Source organism: Chiloscyllium plagiosum, unplaced genomic scaffold (genome assembly GCF_037043375.1).
Source record: "Chiloscyllium plagiosum isolate Xiang-an unplaced genomic scaffold, Cpla_swu_hap1 HiC_scaffold_34, whole genome shotgun sequence".
NCBI classification, from domain to species: Eukaryota; Metazoa; Chordata; class Chondrichthyes; order Orectolobiformes; family Hemiscylliidae; genus Chiloscyllium; species Chiloscyllium plagiosum.
In genome coordinates, this window is record NW_028270172.1 from 11,598,855 (window position 1) to 11,623,690 (window position 24,836).

Below are 24,836 nucleotides of genomic sequence, written 5' to 3' on the forward strand. Positions count from 1 at the left end.
GCACAACATCGTGGGCTGAAGGGCCTGTTCTGTGCTGTACTGTTCTATGTTCTAACTCATTCGCCTGGGATGGCAGGGCTAGTGTCTGAAGAGAGACCAAATTGGCTAAGACTTTAGTCACTGAAGTTTAGAATAATGGGTGGGGGTCTCATATACATCTATAAAATTCTAACATGATTAAGCAGAATAACCACAGGAAGGATGTTCTCGAAGACCGGGCAGCCAAGAGCCAGGAGTCACAGTTTAAAGATACAGGGTAGGCCTCTTATGACCAAGATGCGGAAAACTTTTTTTCACTCGTGAGAGTGGGGGCTTGTGGGATTCTCTGCGACAGAAAATGATTGAAGACAAAATACTGAATGTTTTCAAGAAAGAGCTGGATATAGTCCTGAGGGCTAAAAGGGATCAAAGGACAGAAAGTGGGAACGGGGTACTACGTTGGATGATCATATTGAATGGTGAAGCAGGCTAAAGGGCCAAATGGTGAAGCAGGCTAAAGGGCCTACTCCTTCTCCCATTTTCTATGTTCTGAAGAAGGGTCACTGGACCCGTAATGTTAACTCTGCTTTCTGTCCACAGATCTGCCAGACCTGCTGAGTCTTTTCAGCAATTTCTGTTGTTATTTCTGTGTTTCCTTAGGGTGCCAGTTGGCTGAACAGTTGGTGTGGATCAGGTCGGCGCCTACAACATGGGTTCAATTCCTCTATCTGGTTGGGGAGTGGGATTCAGGAGCTGCCTCTTTACCCTTCCTATGGTGGAGGTGCTGGTGCTGTGTTTCAGACCTGCCTTCAGGGAGGGAACCAAGCAAATCAGGATCTGGGTGCATTCAATATTCCAACAGGCTGCTAGATAATACAAGCTGCACAATTGAGTTTTATTATTGATTATATTTTAAGAATATATGTTAAAATATTATTTGTTGAAACAGTGCATACCTTATTAGTTGGAGTTGGATTCTGAACTACCTGCTATTATACAAATCAACATGCCCATTTCCTCTGTAAAATCAAAAATAAACACAAATTGTGAAGCTGCACTCATCAGACATGTCTGTATCTCTGAGCATAACTCACGATTTCTCCTTTTTACAGAGAACAAATAAAATAAACTGTGCTGAACAGCTCTTATCAACATTGAACATTAACTGAATAGCAGAGGGATGAGACATTTGGGAATAGGAACCCATTTTGCGAACAAGTCTGAAGATCACTGCTACTGACTGCAATTCTGTCCCTCTCCCTGGTGAGATCATTAACAAAACAGGCTTCTGAACGTTAGTGAGCAACTCCACCAGAGACTGATGGATGACAAAACTTGCAAAAAAGACATTAATGGTCCAGTTTCTATACTAGAATAAGTGGCAAAGCTTTCATTACTCACTCTTAATAGAGTAAGAAAGATAGCAACTTCTGGTGATTGCACACACAGAGCAAAGCATGGAAATCCAGAAGCTAACTTCCTTCTTGCTCTTCAAGTTTTGCCATATCGTAATTCAAGAAATTCAGCATCAAAATCCACACAACACTGTCAGCTTACAGCATTAAACATGCCAGAACGAGAGAGATCTTGCCAATTTGAATGCAAGTGAATGAATCCCACCCTTTATGCTCTCTATTTTACTGTCTGTTCACAATTTTATGTTGAATTAGGTGTTTAAATTTACACATCCAAGTTCAAACTCAGTGTTATCACATCAAGGATTACTCAACCTGCACAATCCTAAAGCGTGGCATCAAACCCCCCCCCCCCCCCCAAAAAAAGCTACGCTGAACATATTGGTGCTGCAAGTGAGGGGCACAGAGGAGTCAAACAATGCACCAAAACGGCTTGATCTGGTTGAACCAAAATTCCTAAAATGTAGAGCTCAATTGCCCACTAAATTGCCCCTTCAGTCCTGATGGAGTAGGCCTGAAACATTAACTCTGTTTCTCTCCCCACAGATGATGCTTGACCTGAGTATTTTGGCCTTTTCTCTTTATATTGCCTGAATCTACTGAATCGTGTCGGTGAAAACCTGATGAGTGATTCAGAAATACACTGCTTGCTCGAGCCATTTAGACATACGCAATTGCAAAAAATAAATTGGTTATACTACTGCTAAGAAAAATAGAGTCAAATCAGCTTGTGAGCATTGACTGACATGTCCTTGTTAATTTGCTTTTTGTAGATAGTTCTCTCAGCTACCACCTTATTATTGCACTCATTAAACTTTAAGTCAATTACCCAATAGATAACCCACTAATTATTTATACCATGCCTGTGTTTAGATTTCTCAGCTGCTGAATAGCGTGTTACAATAAGAGTCACTAATAGCCTTCTGCACAACAGTGCTGATCAGTGCTTTGATTAATGGATACCAATAAGCTTCAACAGTCTTGTCTCGTTTGTATGTGTCGTCTGCAGATAAGGTTCAGTCATTTTCCTCTACCTCAACCTGAGAAGCTTTCTGCATTGATTGACCTGGGAGGCAAAGCACACAATTATGTCTGTTTCCTTTGCTAATTTTTCCAGAACAAGTCAATATCCTGTTGTAAGAGGCTATAGCTTTAGGTGTGCCACTCCACATTAAACTGAGTAATCAAGAGTTTTTCCTCCCCTGGCCACAGTTTGAAGGTTATCCCTTGTGACCATTGCTCTGACCAGTCAAGTTACTGAGTGGGGCTCACAGGCAGGGATGATACCACTGCACCACAAGACTTCCTTCAGACCAAGCGCCTGATGTTAACACAAGTGCAAGCCACAACTTCCTCCGAGTGTGCCTTTAGCCAAAGCCATCTGTTTCATTCCTACCACCCTGTCGCCTTGTCATTATTGTCACCCCCTTTTGTAGAAAACAGAAAGTGATGGAAAAACTCAGCAGGTCTGGCAGCAACTGTGGAGAGAGAACCAGAGTTAATATTTCAAGTCCAGTCTGACCGTGCTTCAGAACCTGGGGGAAAGAATCCAAAGAGTTCTGAAGAAAAGTCACCCTGAACCCAAAAGATTAACTGTTTCTCTCTCTCTCTGCAACTGCTGCCAGACCTGCTGAGTTTCTCCAACACTTCACTCTTTTTTAAAATTTCAGATCTCTAGTACCTGCAGTATTTGCTTTTAACCCTTTGTTCAGACTATGTGCAACTCTCTTCTTAATCCAGAGTTGGACTCCAGATCCCGTAATTGACATTAAGACCATTTACCATGGATGCCTCTGTTCTCACATCATCCCTACTCCATGGTCTTTCCCACACTTTCATTATCTCCAAAGAGTCAAAGGGTAGCTTGTGTAGGGAGCAAAGTGAACTGCAGGCCACAATCAGATCAGCCGTGATCTTACTGAATGGTAGAGCAGATTAGAAGGGTCTATTTCTGCTCAAATTTGAATGGCTTTTCCAACACCCTACCTGCTAACTTTGTTGGTCTGTACCCTCCATAAACGTAGCCACTTCACATTGGTGCCTGCTCATTACTAAATGCCACACACCATTCCATACACTAGCGCTACATCATAACCACAGTGGATCTGCGAGATGGAAAAGGACCAGCTAATTCATCACCTCTGCATCCGGGAAGTTGCCTGATAGGATGACAACAGGGCTTTCCTCAGTGAATTGAACCATTAAATTATGTACAGTCTGCTCCATGGCCTCAGCCTTTCCTGCTCCTGTCGCATTTACCAGCCTCATGTCAGTTCCCAGCGCTCAGGTGTCCAATGCAACTTGAGTGGTACATTGTCAGGTCCTATTCGGAAACTTCTAGCTCTTTCTCCAGTCTCAGACAAGGCCACCTCTTAAATTTTAACCAAGCCTTTTGTCAATGTGGAGGCAATGACCTAGTGGTATTATGGCTAGATTGTTAATCCATAAACCTAGGTAATGTTCTGGGGAATTGGGCTCGAATCCCAGCATGGCAGATGGTGGAATTTGAATTCAATAAATATCTAGAATTAAGAATCTAATGATGACCATGAATCCATTGTCGGAAAAACCCAGCTGGTTCACTAATATCCTTTAGGGAAGGAATCTGTCATCCTTACCTGGTCTGGCCTACATGTGAGTCCAGGCCCACAGCAATGTGGTTGAGTCTTAACTGCCCTGTGGGAAATTAGGGATGGACAATAAAAAGCAAGTTTCGAGAAGATTTGTAGCTCAGGTTGTGGTCCTGGATGTAGGTTTGCTCGCTGAGCTGGAAGGTTAGTTTTTCAGACGTTTCATCGCCATACTAGGTAACATCATCAGTGAGCCTGTGAATGAAGCTCACTGATGATGTTACTAGTATGGTGACGAAACATCTGAAAACGAACCTTCCAGCTCAGCGAGCAAACCTACATCCATAGACAATAAATTCTGGTCTAGCCAGAGACACCTTCATCCCGTGAATGAATAAAAACAAAACATTCACTAAACATCCTGCAAAGGACTAGTGTTTGCCTCAATTCCTCCTCTGCAAAGCATGAAAAAATTAATTTCCAATGAATCAGTAGACGCTAGTCCCTAGTGTTGACGGAACAGAACTGTTTTATCCCCCAAACCTTTACAGCAACTACATATGGAATCGAATGGATATACATTGATATAATCTGCTACGTGTATTAATATGATAAGAGTCTTGAAAAAGATTTCACCCTACCCAAGGATCTCGATACTCTGAGGTGTTTAATGGAAACAGCACTGAATAAAGACCAATTCTGACAGAGCGTGGGTTAAAATCAAGTTGATACTTCTTTTGCTGAAGGGCTGATAGAACACGTGAATATATTCACCTATAATCTCAGATCATCTGCAACTAGTTAATTGGGTCACTTGCTTTTAAAATAATGAAATGAGTTAAAGAGATGGAGAAACATTGAGCGTATTTTGTTGTCTCCAAGCTGTTATTCCAGGCTGAGGTCATTATGCAGGCTTGCTGCATTGTGATATAGTGACAATATACATGAAATGTTTAGATGAATGATATGCCCTGATTCTGCATTCTGAAATCAGGATGTTTATGTCTCTGATGTTTGAAGCATTAAAGCAATTCAATATGTCTCAAACGTGTGAGAGAATGTCACACCTTTTACATCAGTTCCTGCAAAAGTGGAGTTAACAAGAATAGTCTTTCACATTGCACACACAATCCTGTTTCAAAACAAGCAACATACCATAAAAGGGTTTCCATGTGTACATTGATTAGGAATGAGCAACAGGAAGAGAGGGTACTCTATTTTTTTCAATAACTCACTTTCAAACAAGTCTCCACTGAAAGGGTGCATCGACATGGGTGTGTTGCACTCTTTGGAACACAAATCAACTTTCAAAGCGCTGCCAGTAATACTGTAATTTATCTGAAATGGCTCAGCGGTGTAAAACTTCTCGATTGAATTGACGGCACACAGCTACCAACATAGCAGTGAGTGCTGGTAAAAACTGCTGCCAAGCGACAGCCGGCCTTCCTTATCTTCAATGGGCGAGTGCTCAGAGATAGAATCCTGCAATGGTGACTGAATGGCAAATTGTTGGTAGAGGATGAATTTTCTGTTCATCTCGGCGAGGGATGCTGCTCTTGGGTAATGAAATAGTTTCCATTTCAGGCGCCTGGGACTGGATATTAACCCAGGGGCAGGTGACTGCCCTTTCTTACATGAGATGTGGGCACTAATGGCAAGGTCAGCATTTGTCGTCCATCCATAATTGCCCTTGAGCAGAATGGTTTGCTCAGCCATTTCAAAGGACAGTTAAGAGGCAAGCAGATTGTTGTGTGTCTGGAGTCACATGTAGACCAGACCAGGGGAGGATGGCTCATTATAAAAATAGTCTACCCCATGAGTTTCAGCATAGCTTGAAGTGGCAGGCACTCACTAACCAATTTAATTAGCTGCCACCTCACAGCATCTTATGTTTTCAATTCAAATGTTTCTGTAAAATGAAAAGCAATAGCACAACATCAGCATGCATCAAGATAGGAAGGAAAATTATTACAAAATAAGGCAAAGTATATGAAAGAAATGCCACCTAAAATAATGATAAACTCTCAGAGATCAAGCTATAGTGATCAGATCAGCACTGTTACAAAGGCGTGGTGTACCTGTAAGAGTTAAAAGCTAGCAGAACTACCTGACACAGCACCAAGCGTTCTGAACAAAATATAATGTAACATTTAGTCAAACAACTCGGTTAGCTGATTGCTTGGAGACAACAAAACAGATTTGAATTAGGCCAATCAGTTTAAATTATATCCCTAAAAATACCAAACTCCAATCAAGTTTGAATTTAGTATATTGACAATCTTAAAAACCAATGACACAATTCTTTGCTTTGGGTGGGGGGGGTACAAGACCGGGGAAAATTGAACAGTTGGAAGGAGAACTGTCAAGCCACCAGCATCTTCAGACTGCCTGGAGAATAGCTCTCTTAAAAGTACCTTTATCAATCAGTAACCTGTGAAACAGAAACTCATAAAAAGAAGAAAAAAGACCAAGGAAGAGAAGATTCGGCATCCGGCTGGTTTTGAAAACTTGAAGTTTTGGTAAATCAATCGGGGGGTTTTATTTGACTAGTATTGTAGAAGGGGAAGGTAAAAGATAGGTTAGAGGAAGGAGTTGTAAATAATTGTTAGTTAATTATTCTCTGTTCTACATTAAGAAATAAAGTTGTTAATTTTTACTTTAAATAGTTCATGGCCTCTCAAATTTTCACAGATTACTGCACAGGATAAATCTTTTCTGTGTTGCTGGTTTTAATTAAGTAGGAGGTTTACCCTGTGTCGTAACAGCACTCACCGTAAGCAAAATTCAGAACATTGTAATAATATGGTTCAACGTTTCAAAGAGAGAATCAAAGTTCTGGACAGTCATTGCTAGTCACATTGTAATGAGTAATATGTTTCAAATTCCTTGATACCTCCATCATCGAGTCATACAGAACAGAAACATACCCTTCAGCTCAACCAGTCCATGCTGAACATAATCCCAAATTAAACTAGACCAAGCTGCCTGCTCTTGGCCCATATACCTCCAAGGAGGGAGTGAGGACTGCAGATGCTGGAGAGTCAGAGTGTGGTGCAGGAAAAGCACAGCAAGTCAGGCAGCATCCGACGAGCAGGAGAGTCAATGTTTTGGGCATAAGCCTTTCCTCATATCCCTCCAAATCTTTCCTATTCATGTACTTATCTAAATGTCTTTTAAACATTGTAACTGTGCCTGCATTCACCACATTTTGCAGAAAGTTTAAAGAACACAATTTCAGGTTTGATTTTAAAAAGTTGCTTTGTGAAACTTTGCTTTGGGAAGGGATAATTTCTGTCATATTATGATCACCAGACAAATGATATAAAATACTGGCTGCCGTCACCTGCTGTATTTTAAGTGATAATGATGCTAAAATTAGCCTTATACACTTTAATGAAGATATTGAACAACTTAACTCACTTTACCTTCTCGTCCACTCTTCAGGATCCAGGCCTCGCTCAATTGCAGCATTTTCTGCAGGCAAACCAAATGCATCCCACCCCATTGGGTGCAGAACCTGTGATTTAGAGAGAACCATAGTTACAATACTCCTTAATGAAGCAAGTGATTTCTAACTGGTTCAGTGTTAGCCCAGTGTTGTCCAGTGAAGCTGAAACAAGAGGTACAGTTACATACCTTTGCTCCATGTAAGACAGCAAAAAAAAACACGTGCAGCTCACTTACTTACACACACTTTAGAATTTCACTGCAAAGATATTCTTTACAATGATGACTTTATAAGCTACACAAGTCCTATCAGATTTTAGAATACTTGGTAGTCAACATGTTCCTGTCGGTTCTGTGGACTTTTTTTAAAAGAAAAGACAAATAAAACTTTAAGTGGAATTGGAAATAAGAAAGCTCAACAGAATTTTATGACCTTCTTCGAAATGCTACCCATTTACAACATATAATCTATTCAACACATGAACATTATTGTTTTCAAGTTCAGCCAGTGCCTCCATCTGTTCAACCTTCCTTCTCGAGATAAGCCTTTCATCATAGAAGCGAGCTGAACAAACCTTCTCTGATCTGCTTCTAAGGCAATTAAATCCTTTACAAATACTGTACACAGTATGCCAGATGTGGTTTTACCAAGGTCCTGTACAGCTGTTGTAAAATTGTCCTACTTTTATATTTCATTCTCCTTGTAATAAACAACAGCATTTCACTTGTCTTTCCAATCAGATGCTATAAGACTGAAGGTGAAGGAACAGAAATAAACCAAATTCACACTCGGAAAATCTCAGTCTTAAATGGATGACTGCTTCCTCTGAGATTATGCTGCCTGCTCCTTGACTCTCCCATAGATGAGAGTCTTCTCAATATGCATCCAGTCAAGCCCCTGCAGAATCGCTTTGAACCTGCATGTCAACCTTCTATGATTCATCTAACGGGACACCCAGATTCCTCTGCCCTTCCTAGTTCTCCACCTTTGGGGCAAAGAATCAATATCCTGCCCCTATTTATTAATGCTGTTTTGAAACTTATTTGACTTCTCGCTTTTATCAATTATTTTATTACTGTCGACATTATTTCTCAAAACTGAAGGTAATTGTATAATCAATATGTATAATCTTTGACTCAATTTTTTTTATTTTTAAGCTATTTTTTCCTTGTATTATTTTAGGCCGAGGCTCAGGATATGGCAGAGATTTTAAATGGCTGCATTGCATTAGTCCACACTGAAGATGACATTAAATCACATATGATTCAACACAGATTGATCCCATCAATCAGCCAGCCATAGATCTGGTCAGAATTAGCGATCTTAACAGAGCTTAGGCTTTTGATCCCAACAGCATGGACTATGTAATAGCTCACTGGGGTCAGAGATCTTCATCATAGCAACTTTGCACGGGGCACCTTGTCTCAGTATCAATGTTTCAAATCCAGCTATCTGAAAACCGTAATGTCTGAAAACTGAACTCTTTGTTTAAGCTGTCGTTCAAGAATTTTAATTGTTAGAGGAGATAAGATAACTGGACAATTTATTAGATAAGGTGGTGCATTGACTGGATGGAAAGTGGACTAGCTGTCAGCTTTGTACACCTATCTCTTCCCTTGGTCAGAGTGAGCCTTGATTTCAGCCAACTTGGCCTAATCCATCAAACTGAAATCTCCAACCTAAAGATCCAAAATTGAGCACAGCCGCGGCCCGGAGGTTGCTGGTTTTGAGATACTGCCAGTAATGTTGAGCCTTAACATGATAAATACCTCCTCCCATGCAAAGGTCTTCATCAAACCATACCCAGAATATCATGCTCAGTTTTACTCCTCTAACCTGTTGGGAGACAGAAGACTTGAGAAGAACAACTATAGTTAACAAATCCTCTGCCACCAAGGGGCCGAGAGGGGTGGAAAAAGTTTAGACTTTGAGGACTATCCAATTGAAGTCTTCCAAGTATCAGAAAGATTTAAATATTGAAACTAGGAGGAGTAGGCTATTTAGCCCCTTTGAGCCTTCCCCACCATTCAATATGAAGATGGCTGATCTTCTGTCTCAATATTATATTTCCACTTTCTCCCCACATCTTTTGATGCCTTTAAAATCTAAACATTTATCTATCTCTTTCCTGAACATAGGTAATGATCTGGCCACTACAACTTTCTGTGGTGGAGGATTCCACAGATTCACTATTCTTTGAGTGAAGAAATGTTTCCTCATCTCAGTCCTAAATGGTCTACCCTGTATTGTGGTTCCTTTTTCTAGACTCCTCCAACCAGGGAAAACATTCTCCCTACACCTAGTCTGTCCAGCCCTGTTAAAATGTCATAGCTTTCAATCAGATTCCATCTTGTTCTTGTAAACTTTAACGAATATAGGCCCAATCCAACCGATCTCATCATGTAAGATAGTTCTTGTATAACATATACTGACATTCCCTCACTGTTGCTAGGTAAAAATCCTGGAACCATAACAACAATGTGTGCACAGACATCATATGGACTGCAGCAGTGCAATGAAGCAGTTCCCATGACGTACTTAAAGGTAATTCGGGATAGGCAACAAATTCTGGCCTAACCTACAAAGCTACATTTCACAAATGAATAAAAACAAAATATACACAGCCACCAAACATGGCAAAAAGCAAAAAAAAACTTTCTATAATTTAAAAAGATGGAACTTCTTTCTCAAAAGAAAGTGACATTTATATGACGCATACTAATTTTATGTGGAGACAGAAACAAAATTAACAGAGTCCAATATGACTTGGGAATCCAAAGAAACATCATGTCGGACTAGACAGGTTAACTCTGCCTTGCTCACCACAGATCTTCTCCAGCACTTTCTGTCTTTATTCCCAATCTCCAGCATCTGCAATATTTTAACTTTTGATATGGAACTGTACAATTGCTTTCTCTTCCAGTCAGGGTATGAAATTGAAACAGAAAGAAATGGTGGTCACAACTGTGGCATTTAGCTTGTATTTTCCAACATAATCAATGTAGAGAAGAGATTCAATGAGAGATATTTGGTCAGAAAAATTGTGCTTGGGAATAATTTTACAGAAGCTCTAGTTGACTGATTGGGTGCTTATGATTTCATTTTAGCCCATGAGTTTGTAATATATAATTAGCTTTTGAACTAGCACTGCTGACACTAATCCCATCTCCCTGCCTTTCTAAAAAATCCATTCACATGAATACCAGTTTGATTTAAATGGCTGCATTAATCACTAATTTAATTGAATATTAACCCACCACCTAACTTAGAGAAGAGGGGTTAGAGTAAAAGCTGATACCAAGAATGTAACACCCAAGTAAAACTTTCCTTGTTAAAAGCAGCAGCGACTGCAAGAGACAAGGAGAAAAGTGCTTTAAACCTGAAACATTTTCCATAGTAAAAGTGTATTTTAAAATAAAGCAGCTCCTACGGATGGAGAAATGTCTAATTGTATCCACTGTTTTAAGCACTGTGTAGATTCCCCATCTCCAGTCTCAGCCTCACAGTGGGAAGTTGCTCTGCTGACTTCAGTTCCAGGAATTACTGTATAGAAATCCTGGTGATCAACATCTGGTGCTGGCCTGGAATGCCAGTGGGGAAGCACCACAAAGAGAGATCAATATTTAGCACTGACCAAAGCTTACAATGAAGTTGCAACATTTAATCCTCTAGTGTACATTTTCACCTCAATACTAAAGCTACAAATTAAAGGAGTGCTAGCTGGTAAAAATCTGTTAAAGGCGACACAGCTCCCATTAAAATATAATGCCTCGCATGTCCGAAGAGCAGAGACCAGAGGCGAGGTCTTTTTACACCTCTCTCCATGAATGCTGTATTCATGCAGAAGTTAGTAACTTCACGGCTTTCCCTCACAATCATTGATTTCCACCCGAGGAAAGCCTTGAACTTTACCTCTGGTGCCAAACAAGTCTCCCCATCCACTTCCAGCACTAGGGGCCTCTTTTTAATAAGAAGGCGTATCCCATGTAAGATGGAGATAAAGGAGAGATGTTTTCTCTCACAGTGGATTGAGGGGTTTTGGAACTCCCTTCCTCAAAAGGTGGAAGACTCAGAGTTCTTTAAATATTTTTAAGACAGAGGATTCTTCACAAGCCAGAGAGTGAAAGATTATCAACGGCATACCTGAATACAGAGTAATCAGATAAGCCATGATCTTATTGAAGAGCAGAGCAGCCTCAAGGAGTTGAGTGACCTAATCTCTTTTTCCTAATTTGCATAAGCGCGTGCCTTCCTGGCATATGGGTATCACTGACAAGGCCAGCATCAGTTAGAACCATAGAATCATGGAATCCCTACTTATCAAGTCCATACCAATCCTCTGAAAAGTATCTCACCCATCGCCCTACCCTATCCCTGCAACCCTGCATTTCCCCACCTAACCCATCTTTATAGCCTGGGAGAAAACCCACGCAGACACGGGGAGAACATGCAAACTCCATATAGACAGTCACCCGAGGCTGGAATTGAACCCGGGTCCCCAGCGCTGTGAGACAGCAGTGCTAACCACTGAACCACTGTGCCGCCCCAGTTGTCCATCTCCAATGGCCTGTCATAAAGTCAGAGATGTACAGCATAGAAACAGACCCTTCGGTCCAACTCGTCCATGCCAACCAGATATCCCAACCTAATCTACTCCCACTTGCCAGCACTTGGCCCATATCTCTCTGAACCCTTCCTATTCATATACCCATCCAGGTGCCTTTTAAATGTTGCAATTGTACCAGCCTCCACCACTTCCCCTGGCAGCTCATTCCATATGTGCACCACCCTCTGTGTGAAAAAGTTGCCCATTAGGACCCCTTGCCCACTCACCCTAAACTTACATCCTCAGGTTCTGGACTCCCCCACCCCAGGAAAAAGACTTTGCCTATTTACTCTATCCATGCCCCTCATGATTTTATAAACCTCCATGAGTTCATCCCTCAGCTTTTGACGCTCCAGGGAAAACAGCCCCAGCCTGTTCAGCCTCTCCCTATAACTCAATCCCTCTAACCCTGGCAACATCCTTGTAAATCTTTTCTGAACCCTTTCAACTTTCATAACATTCTTCCAGTAGGAAGGAGACCAGAATTGCACACAATATTCCAACAGTGGCCTAACCAATGTCCTGTACAGCCGCAACATGACCTCTCAACTCCTGTACTCAATACTCTGACCAATAAAGGAAAGCATACCAAACACCTTCTTCACTATTCTATCTCCCTGCGACTCCACTTTCAAGGAGCTATGAACCTGAACTCCAAGGTCTCTGTTCAGCAACACTCTCTAGGACCCTGCCATGAAGCGCATAGGTCCTGCTAAGATTTGCTTTTCCAAAATGCAGCACCTCGCATTTATCTAAATTAGACTTCATCTGCCACTCCTCAGCCCACTGGTCCATCTGATCTAGATCCTCTTGTAACCTGAGGTAACCTTCTTCGCTGTCCACTGCACCTCCAATTTTGGTGTCATCTGCAAACTTACTAACTATACCTCCTATGTTCAAAATCAAATCATTTATATAAACGACGAAAAGCAGTGGACCCAGCACCAATCCTTATGGCACTCCACTGCTCATAGGTCTCCAGTCTGAAAAACAGTCCTCCACCCTGTCTTCTACCTTCGAGCCAGTTCTGTATCCAAATGGCTAGTTCTCCCTATATTCCATGAGATCTAACCTTGCTCACCAGTCTCTCATGGGGAACCTTGTCGAACGCCTTACTGAAGTCCCTACAGATCATATCCACCGCTCTGCCCTCATCAATCTTCTGGTTTTTTTCAAAACACTCGATCAAGTTCGTGAGACATGATTTCCCACGCACAAAGCCATGTTGACTATCCCTAATCAGTCCTTGCCTTTCCAAATACATGTACATCCTGTCCAGCAGGATTCCTTCCAACAACTTGCCCACCACCAACGTCAGGCTCACTGGTCTATAGTTCCCTGGCTTGTCCTTACCACTTTTCTTAAGTAATGGTACCACGTTAGCCAACCTCCAGTCTTCTGGCACCTCATCTGTGACTATCGATGATACAAATATCTCAGCAAGGGGCCCAGCAATCACTTCTCTAGCTTCCCACAGAGTTCTAGGGTACACCTGATCAGGTCCTGGGGATTTATCCACCTTTATGCATTTTAAGACATCCAGCTCTTCCTCCTCTGTAATATGGACATTTTTCAAGAGGTCACCATCTATTTCCATACATTCTACATCTTCCATGTCCTTCTCCACAGGAAACACTGATGCAAAATACTTATTTAGTATTTCCCCCATCTCCTGTGGCTCCATACAAAGACTGCCTTGCTGATCTTTGAGGGACCCTATTCGCTCCCTAGTTACCCTTTTGTCCTTATTGTATTTGTAAAAACCCTTTGGATTCTCCTTAACTCTATTTCCAATGTTATCTCTTTTTGCCCTCCTGATTTCTCTCTTAAATATACTCCTACTGCCTTTATACTCTTCTAAGGATTGACTCGATCTATCCTGTCTATACCTGATATACGCTTCCTCCTTTTTCTTAATCAAATGCTCAACTTCTCTAGCCATCCCAGCATTTCCTATATCTACCAGCCTTTCCTTTCACCCTAACAGGAATATACTGTCTCTGGACTTCCGTTATCTCATTCCTGAAGGCTTCCCATTTTCCAGCCATCCCTTTACCTACAAACATGTACCCCCAATCAGCTTTTGAAAGTTCTTGCCTAATACCGCCAAAATTCGTCTTCCTCCAATTAAGAACTTCAACTTTTAGATCTGGTCTATCCTTTTCCATCACTATTTTGAAACTAATAGAATTATGGTCGCTGGCCCCAAAGTGTTCCCTCACTGACACCTCAGTCACCTGCCCTGCCTTATTTCCCAAGAGTAGGTCAAGTTTTGCACCTTCTCTTGTAGGTACATCCACAATCAGAAAATTTTCTTGCACATACTTAACAAATTTCTCTCCATCTAAACCCTTGACACTACGGCAGTCCCAGTCTATGTTTGGAAAGTTAAAATCCCCTATCATAACCACCCTATTATTCTTACAGATAACTGAAATCTCCTTACAAATTCATTTCTCAATGTCCCTTTGACTATTAGGGGGTCTATAATACAATCCCAATAAGGTGATCATCCCTTTCTAATTTCTCAGTTCCACCCAAATAACTTCCCTGGATGTACTTCCAGGAATATCCTCCTGAAAACAGCTATAATGTTAACCTTTATCAAAAACGCCACTCCCCCTGAACTGAATGACTTGCTAAAGCCACTTCAGAGAGCAATAAGAGTCAACCACATTGTTGTGGGTCTGTGGGCCAGACCAGGAAAGGATGACCTGAGGGACATTAATGAACCCAGGGAAGTTATCAGGGCAGGAGAATCGACATTTCGGGCATTAGCCCTTCTTCAGGAATGAGCCTGAAGAGCCTTTCCTGAAGAAGGGCTCATGCCCGAAACATCGATTCTCCTGCTCCTTGGATGCTGCCTGACCTGCTGCGCTTTTCCAGCAACACATTTTCAGCTCTGATCTCCAGCATCTGCAGTCCTCACTTTGTCCAAGTTATCAGGGCAACCGATGATAGCTCCAGGGTCACTATCACTGATGGTTCGCTTTCAATCCCAACTTTTACTAACTGAATTTAAATTCCACCAGCTTCCAAGTTTCACTATCCCCTCCTGGATGGAAGAAACAGCATGAGGACAAAATGAAAATCACAGTGCAATACACTGTAGTGAGATCTTCAATTAAGAAAGAGCTGGCATCACCTGAAATCCACGCATTCGTTGGAAATGGGCCATTGTGTCACTTATGGTGTACACTCGCACATGTCCCATGTGAAGCTTCCCAGAAGGGTACGGGAACATGGAAAGGACATAACATTTTGGCTTTGACTTCTGAAAGACAAAATAAAGATAACTGGTGAGAAAAAACACCCTAGAAAAGTCACCATGTCTCAGGCTTTACCATTCAATAAAATATTATTTTCCTACCTAAGCTTGCAACTTATAATTGTATGTTGAATTAGAATTAATAAAGAGTAATAGTAGGTAATTAGTACTTTTAAAAGTTTGACATAACTGGAAATCCAAAATAAAAACAAAAACAGCTGGAAATGTTCAGTCAGGCAGCAATTACGGAGGAGGAAAGAGTTAACACTTCAGGTTCTGATAAAAAAGTTAGGGACCTGAAACTGAGTCGTTTTTCTCTTTCCACAGCTGCTGTGACACCTAGTCAGTATTTTCAGTGTTTCATGTAGATATTTAACTTCGAGGCCCTCCCTCGAAAACACCTGAGGAACGAGCCACTTGATTCGTGCCCAATCAATTCGTCAAATCATGGAAATATATCAGATATAAACCTGTGATATTACAATTGACAATGTTTGCAACCTCTCAAAACATGGAAGTTTGAAAGGAACTAGTCAAGCATGTGAAATGGATCCTGTCCCAAATAGTGAAGTATAAAATTGGTTTAGTTGCAGATTGCAGCTTCAAAAATCTAAACTCAGCCAGTGTTTCAGAGTCTCCCTTTTATCACTCAGTCTTTATAAATTGCTATAATCCAACTATCTTTAAAGGAGGTACATTAATAATTATAATCCATGTTGGTTATACATAACCAATTGTCTTTAACACAGAGAGTTATGTTACTTAAGAGGCACCACTCTGTACCAAACATGGGACAGGAAAAGAGGTAGGTCTCAAGTTCAGCTCAGCCAAACCAAAACCCTGCAGATACAGTCATTCTGAACCACACACTATATACTAAACAACTGAGCTAACTGGCCCCTAAAGGAAGAAACTTCACAATGATGGAGAGGATCTAGATTTTGTGTTCAAGTTACTGTAACGGGAACTGAAACAATGGCTTTCTAATCAGAGGTGAAAGTGCCACTCACTGAGACTTGCCAAAATGATCACAACCAAACTTAAACAAATTTCAGAAAGCATCAATATTCATACCAAAGACAGATTTCTTATCCTTTAGGCCGTGCAGCCATCAAAGGTGAAAGCCAGGAATGAGATATATGCTGAGGAATAATGGCCTTCACCTATGCATACATAAACAGGAACATCAAGAAAATGGATTGTTCTTTTTTAAGATTTTGTATGCAGTGGGGCAACATGTAGGATTACTAATGACACGTAGAGGTTTGAAAAGAGGGGAAGGAGAGAATAATGCACGCATTTCATGGTGTGGTCATAGTTGACAAACTAGCACTTGTCAAGTACAAATACCCTAACTCTCAAATAAAGTGTTTTCCCTGGGGTGGGGAAGTCCAGAACTAGAGGACATAGGTTTTGGGAAAGATATAAAAGGGACCTAACAGGCAACGTTTTCATGCAGAGGGTGGTACGTGTATGGAATGAGTTGCCAGAGGAAGTGGTGGAGGCTGGTGCAATTGCAACATTTAAAAGGCATCTGGATGGGTATATGAATAGAACATAGAACATAGAACAATACAGCACAGAACAGGCCCTTCGGCCCACGATGTTGTGCCGAACATTTGTCCTAGCTTAAGCACCCATCCAGGTACCTATCCAATTGCCGCTTAAAGGTCACCAAAGATTCTGACTCTACCATTCCCACAGGCAGCGCATTCCATGCCCCCACCACTCTCTGGGTAAAGAACCCACCCCTGATATCTCCCCTATACCTTCCACCCTTCACCTTAAATTTATGTCCCCTTGTAACACTCTGTTGTACCCGGGGAAAAAGTTTCTGACTGTCTACTCTATCTATTCCTCTGATCATTTTATAAACCTCTATCAAGTCACCCCTCATCCTTCGCCGTTCCAACGAGAAAAGGCCTAGCATTCTCAACCTATCCTCGTACGAGCTATTCTCCATTCCAGGCAACATCCTGGTAAATCTTCTCTGCACCCTCTCCAAAGCTTCCACATCTTTCCTAAAGTGAGGCGACCAGAACTGCACACAGTACTCCAAATGTGGCCTAACCAAAGTCCTGCACAGTTGCAACATCACTTCACGACTCTTGAATTCAATCCCTCTGCTAATGAATGCTAATACACCATAGGCCTTCTTACAAGCTCTATCCACCTGAGTGGCAACTTTCAAAGACCAATGAACATAGACCCCAAGATCCCTCTGTTCCTCCACCTCACTAAGAACCCTACCGTTAACCCTGTATTCCGCATTCTTATTTGTCCTTCCAAAATGGACAACCTCACACTTGGCAGGGTTGAACTCCATCTGCCACTCCTCAGCCCAGCTCTGCATCATATCCAAGTCCCTTTGCAGCCGACAAGAGCCCTCCTCACTATTCACAACTCCACCAATCTTCGTATCATCTGCAAATTTACTGACCCACCCTTCGACTCCCTCATCCAAGTCATTAATAAAAATTACGAACAGCAGAGGACCCAGAACTGATCCCTGCGGAACTCCACTTGTAACTGGGCTCCAGGCAGAATATTTACCATCTACCACCACTCTCTGACTTCGACCGGTTAGCCAGTTTTCTATCCAATTGGCCATATTTCCCTCTATCCCATGCCTCCTGACTTTCCGCATAAGCCTACCATGGGGAACCTTATCAAATGCCTTACTAAAATCCATGTATACCACATCCACTGCTCTACCCTCATCCACATGCTTGGTCACCTCCTCAAAGAATTCAATCAGACTTGTAAGGCAAGACCTACCCTTCACAAATCCGTGCTGGCTATCCCTAATCAAGCAGTGCCTTTCCAGATACTCATAAATCCTATCCCTCAGTACCCTTTCCATTACTTTACCTACCACCGAAGTAAGACTAACTGGCCTGTAATTCCCGGGGTTATCCCTATTCCCTTTTTTGAACAGGGGCACAACATTCGCCACTCTCCAGTCCCCTGGTACCACCCCCGTTGACAGTGAAGATGAAAAGATCATTGCCAACGGTACTGCAATTTCCTCTCTTGCTTCCCACATAATCCTAGGATATATCCCATCAGGCCCGGGGGACTTGTCTATCCTCAAGTTGTTCAAAATATCCAACACATCTTCCTTCCTAACATGTATCTCCTCTAGCTTACCAGTCCGTTTCACACTCTCCTCTTCAACAATACGGTTCCTCTCATTCGTAAATACTGAAGAAAAGTACTCATTCAAGACCTCTCCTATCCCTTCCGACTCAATACACAGTCTCCCACTACTGTCCTTGATCGGACCTACCCTCGTTCTCGTCATTCTCATGTTTCTCACATACGCATAAAATGCCTTTGGGTTATCCTTGATCCTATCCGCCAAAGATTTTTCGTGCCCTCTCTTAGCTCTCCTAATCCCTTTCTTCAGGTCCCTTCTGGCTATCCTGTATCCCTCCACTGCTCTGTCTGAACTCTGTTTCCTCAAACTTATGTAAGCCTCCTTCTTCCTCTTTACAAGACATTCAACCTCCCTCGTCAACCAAGGTTCCCTCACACGACCATTTCTTTCCTGCCTGACCGGTACATACATATCAAGGACACGTCGTATCTGTTCCTTGAAAAAGTTCCACATTTCCACGACATCCTTCCCCGACAGCCTATGCTCCCAACTTATGCTCCTCAGATCCTGTCTTACAGCATCGTAATTACCCTTCCCCCAATTGTAAAACCTACCGTGTTGCACGCACCTATCTCTCTCCATAACCAAGGTGAAAGTCACAGAATTGTGGTCACCATCACCAAAATGTTCACCCACTAACAAGCCCATCACTTGTCCCGGTTCATTACCGAGTACCAAATCCAAAATGGCCTCCCCTCTGGTCGGACAATCTACATACTGTGTTAGAAAAGCTTCCTGGACACACTGCACAAACACCGCCCCATCCAATCTACTAGATCTAAAGAGCTTCCAATCAATATTTGGGAAGTTGAAATCGCCCATGACTACTACCCTGTGGCTTCTGCACCTTTCCAAAATCTGTTTTCCAATCTGTTTCTCCACATCTCTGCTACTATTGGGGGGCCTATAGTAAACACCCAACAAGGTGACTGCACCTTTCCTATTTCTGACTTCAGCCCATACTACCTCTAAAGGCAGATCCCCCTCGAACTGCCTTTCTGCATTTCGAATTAGGAAGGGTTTGGAGGGATAGGGGCCAGGTGCTGGTAGGTGGGACTAGATTGGGTTGGGATATCTGGTCGGCATGGAAGAGTTGGACTGAATGTTTCCCTGCTGTACATCTCTATGACTCTAAGTGGCTGTATGATTTCTGCCTGTCCCTAGGCTCATTCCCTTAAACTGTTTTACACATTGTTTCCCCTGCTGTACATTTTGTTTTGAAATACCTACGCCCATTTCAGAAATCACGGGGAATTGCTCCTTTAGTCGAGAGTGCCAGTGTTTCTCAACGCGTTTTCTCGTCTCTGTTCTATATTCTTTTTCCCATGTTCCTGCGTGACTGGAGAGGTTTCTGCCATGGACCAGCACCCGCCTTCCATACTGACCAAGTAGACAGCTCCAGCCACAAGAATGTTTCTTCAAGCAGGCAGAGAAAAGTCCCATATTCCACAAGACAGCCATCATCTTCTGCACAATCAGACACATTGAAAAATAACAAGGACAATTGTCATTACAGGGGCAGAACACAAGTTTCTACTGTTTATGGCAGGATAGAGGGATCTTTCACACATGCAGATGTAAAAATAGTTCTAATTTTAAGAAACATCACCCTGCCAATTAGTAAATACATCTCCTACACAGAGCATAAATGAGCCATCTGGTGCTGATTATCTTCAGGCTAATAATATTCGAAAATACTTTTAAACAAATTGTCACCAGAAGTGGAGGAAAACATGATTGTCTATCTGGGGAGAAGATGGTGTGTGATAGTTTCACTGAACTAGTAACCCAAAGGCCCACTGGCTGCAGGTTCAAATCCCATCACAGAAGCTGGAAATTCAATTTAATTAATAAATCTGTAACTGAAAGCTTGCTTCAGTAATGGTAAAAATCATAATGATCATGGGATAGACACCAGTTGTCCCAATATGATCTAGTCTGCATGTGACACCAGAGTCAGTAATATGGCAGGCTCCTAAATGTCCTCTGAAATGGCCCAACAAGCTATTTAGTTCCACAGCAACTTAGGTGGGTAACAAATGCAGGACTTGCCAGCAACGTCCACATCCCTTCAAAAAATGTGATTTTCATTCCTTCACTGTAATCCAGAAGTTAGATGGCAAAACAGCAAAGACTGACTCAAAGAGACTCAGGGAACCTGTCCAGTTTTCTGGTCAACACTCACTTGCACAGTTGAGGAGAATATGGCATACATTCACCATTGGGTAAAAACAATGACTGCAGATGCTGGAAACCAGATTCTGGATTAGAGTGGTGCTGGAAAAGCACAGCAGTTCAGACAGCATCCGAGGAACAGGAAAATGGATGTTTCGGGCAAAAGCCCTTCATCAGGAATATAGTTAGAGTGCCTGGAGAGATAAATGAGAGTGGGGTGGGAGTGAGGAGAAAGTAGCATAGAATACAACTGGTGATGGGGGAGGTGATGAAGGTGATAGGTCAGAGAGATGGGTAGAGTGGATAGGTGGAAAGGAAGATAGGACAAGTCATGGGGACAGTGCTGAGCTGGAAGTTTGGAACTGGGGTGAGGCGGGGGGAAAGGGAAATGAGGAAACTGGTGCCCTGGGATTGAAGTGTTCTGAGGCGGAAAATGAGGCGTTCTTCCTCCAGGCGTCGGCTGGTGAGGGAGCGGCGGTGAAGGAGGCCCAGGACCTCCATATCCGCCGCAGAGTGGGAGGGGGGAGTTGAAATGTTGGGCACAGGGCGGTGTGGTTGATTGGTGCAGGTGTCCAAGAGATGTTCCCTAAAGCGCTCTGCGATGAGGCATCCAGTCTCCCCAATGTAGAGGAGACCGCATCGGGAGCAACAGATACAATAAATGATATTGGTGGATGTGCAGGTAAAACTTTCATGGATGTGGAAGGTTCCTTTGGGGCCTTGGATGAAGGTGAGGGAGGTGGTGTGGGCACAGGTTTTACAATTCCTGCAGTGGCAGGGGAAAGTGCCAGGATGGGAGGGTGGGTTATAGGGGGGCATGGACCTGACCAGGTAGACACAGAGGGAACAGTCTTTGCAGAAGGCGGAAAGGGGTGGGGAGGGAAATATATCCCTGGTGGTGGGGTCTTTTTGGAGGTGGCGGAAATGTCGGCGGATGATTTGGTTAATGCGAATTGCAGATAAACCTTTGTGGTCACGTTGCACCCCATGGTTTTCAGATGCAGTCTTGGAAACTGGTGAACAGGAACAACAAGAAGTGGCACAGCACAGCTGGACTATCAGCATTTCCTCTGGCACCAGGCTACAGCACCAAAACACTAGATTAGGGTGGTGCTGGAAAAGTACAGCAGACCAGGCAGCATCGAAGGAACGGGAAAATCGATGTTTCGGGCAAAAGCCCTTCATCAGGAATGAGGTAGGGAGCCTCTGGGGTGGAGAGATAAATGGGAGGGGGTGGGGCTGGGGAGAAGGTAGCCAAGAGTACAATAGGTGGTTGGAGGTGGAGATGAAGGTGATGGGTCAGAGAGGATGGTGGAGAGGATAGGTGGGAAGGAAGACTCGCAGGTAGGACAGGTCATGAGAACAGTGCACCAAAGGTTGAATGTTTACATTAGGAATGTTAAGGGGAATTAGGACAAGCCATCGCATCTCTAATACTTTCCATCTCAGTATAGTCATACTTTCACTACTCATCATGTAACCATCCCCAAGTTAATAAGGTAGACTTCCTTCCTTTCTGATTGCACTCAACCCCTCAAAGGTTCAGAGTGTAGGCAAGAGGGATCCATGCACACAAACTTATAAATCATAATATATGAATAAGACCATTAAAAAAATTCTAAAAGGGATTGGATTAAAAAGCTGAAATGTTATGTTAACCAGATACAAAGAATTGGCTAAATCACACCTGGAGTAGTATAAGCAGCTCTCGTCTCATTATAGGATGGATATAGAAGACATTAATGAAAATGCAAAATGGACATACAAGGGACAAAACCAGAACACAGAAGTACATTGAATAGACTAGTCTCTTTAATAAATGACTATGGAAGTGCTGCGAATGATGTGTTTTGAGATTATGGGGAAAATACAGCAAATGCTGAAAATTTAAAACAGAATCTGGAGGAACTCTGCAAATTTTGCAGCATCTGTGGATTGAGAAAAACAGAGGGTTTTGAAGAAGTAACACAGGACTCAAAACTCTTTCTCCAAAGATCTGTAAGACCTGCTAAGCTTCTCCAGCATTTTCTGCATTTGTTTCAAATTGTAGGAGTCAATAAGCCAACTGCGGGAAAGACTAAATCACGGCTGGATTCAAAAAAATAGAAAAAGGAGACCAAGTCTGAATGAATTAAGAATAAATCAGCCTCGTGCCACTAATCAGAGGAAGAGGCAGGAAATAATTTATATTGCAAAGAAATAAAGTCAAAATACAAAACACAATCTGCCTCATGGTACATCTGAAAACCTTGTGTAGTTTATTTCGCCTTCCTCAGGCCACTCCCTTTGTATTTGTGAAGGATCCTGTTGTAGTAACAGCAGCAGCAGCTCACCTCACTCCCTGGGCGCCGCCATCTTGGCGCTGACTTTCAACAAAACTTTATGGACACCGCGGCCGCGGAGTTACTACGCATGTGCGCGGCCGCGGAGCTACTACGCATGTGCGCGGCCGGCAGCATGTGCCCTGGGATCTGAGACACTGAGGTCCCACGTGGTCTGGATGCACAGACAGAGAGACATAAACATACACAGATATACACACACAGATACATAAACATACACAGATATACAAACATACACAGATATATACCCACACTCAGATACATAAACATACACAGATATACACACACAGATACATAAACATACACAGATATATACCCACACTCAGATACATAAACATACACAGATATACACACACATACATAAACATACACAGATATACAAACATACACAGATATATACCCACACTCATATACATAAACATACACAGATATACACACAGATACATAAACATACACAGATATACAAACATACACAGATATATATCCACACTCATATACATAAACATACACAGATATACACACACAGATACATAAACATACACAGATATATACCCACACTCATATACATAAACATACACAGATATACACACAGATACATAAACATACACAGATATACAAACATACACAGATATATACCCACACTCAGATACATAAACATACACAGATATACAAACATACACAGATATATACCCACACTTATATACATAAACATACACAGATATACACACAGATACATAAGCATACACAGATACATAAACATGCACAGATACATAAACATACACAGATATGTAAACATGCACAGATATATACCCACACACAGATACATAAACATAAACAGATACATAAACATAAACAAATATATACCCACACACACATACATAAACATATACAGATATATACCCACACACATACATAAACATACATAGATATATACACATTAACACATATACGCACACAGATACTTAGACACAGTAACACATATACAGATACAGAGACACAGATGCACATACATACAGATATACACAAACATACACAGATACACATACATACACACAAGGCAATACATAGACACAGATACGTACGCACATACAGATACACACAGATACACATGCACACACAGAAACACACATACATACACACAGTTACACATAAACACACTGATACATATACACACAAAAATGTACTCACACAGATAAACATACACAGATACGTACACATACAGATACATGGACAAAGAGGGAGAGGGGCAATTGTCAAGGCAGCTTGAAACTTGCAAAGGTGCAAATCCCCAAAAACCTCAGCATTTCATTTCAAGAACAAGGATGCCATTATTGCTGCCCTTCTCATCTAATCCCTACAGTGTGAAAGCAAGCCATTTGACTCACCGAATCCACACTAACCCTCTGCAGGCATCCCACCCAGACTTACCCTTTCCCAGTAACCCTACATTTCCCATGGCTAATCCACCTAGCCTGCACATCCCTGGATACTATGGGGTAATTTAGCATGTCAATCCACCAAATCTGCACATCTTTGGACTGGAGGAGGAAACCCATGCAGAGACAGGGAGAATGTGCAAACTCCACGCCTGAGGGTGGAATCGAACCTGGGTTCCTGACGTAGTGAGGCAGCAGTGCTAACCACTGAGCCACCATGCTGCCCCACAGAAAACTAAATATGCAAAATGTTTTATTATCATTGGCAATCAGGGTCTGTAAGACCACAACACCATTTATGACAGATCAGAACTGGTGGGTGATTTGTCTCCTCTGGGTAAGGGTAAGCCCTTTTTTGTATTTGTTCATGAATTATGAGCACTGGTGGCCAGGCCACCATTTATTGCCCATCCCTAGTTTCCAAGGACAGTTGGGAG

The 24,836-nt window shown here is 42.2% G+C and overlaps 1 protein-coding gene across 4 annotated transcripts in view; it reads right to left on the minus strand.

Annotated features, from left to right (window-relative positions):
- lars2 (leucyl-tRNA synthetase 2, mitochondrial) overlaps positions 1–22,989 on the minus strand; it is a 116,153-nt gene extending 93,164 nt beyond the window's left edge. The window contains exons 1-4 of one of the 4 annotated variants that reach the window (XM_043719579.2): positions 22,955–22,988; positions 19,677–19,913; positions 15,164–15,292; positions 7,390–7,481 (exon numbers count right to left, since the gene is read on the minus strand). In XM_043719579.2, the coding sequence (XP_043575514.2) occupies positions 7,390–7,481; positions 15,164–15,292; positions 19,677–19,910 (455 nt within the window). In that variant the 5' untranslated portion in view covers positions 19,911–19,913; positions 22,955–22,988. Of the gene's footprint in view, positions 1–7,389; positions 7,482–15,163; positions 15,293–19,672; positions 19,914–22,869; positions 22,927–22,954 lie in introns of those variants that run through there. The other 3 variants (XM_043719580.2, XM_087978486.1, XM_087978485.1) reach the window with 3 other exon arrangements.
- Positions 22,990–24,836: the final 1,847 nt, after the last annotated feature.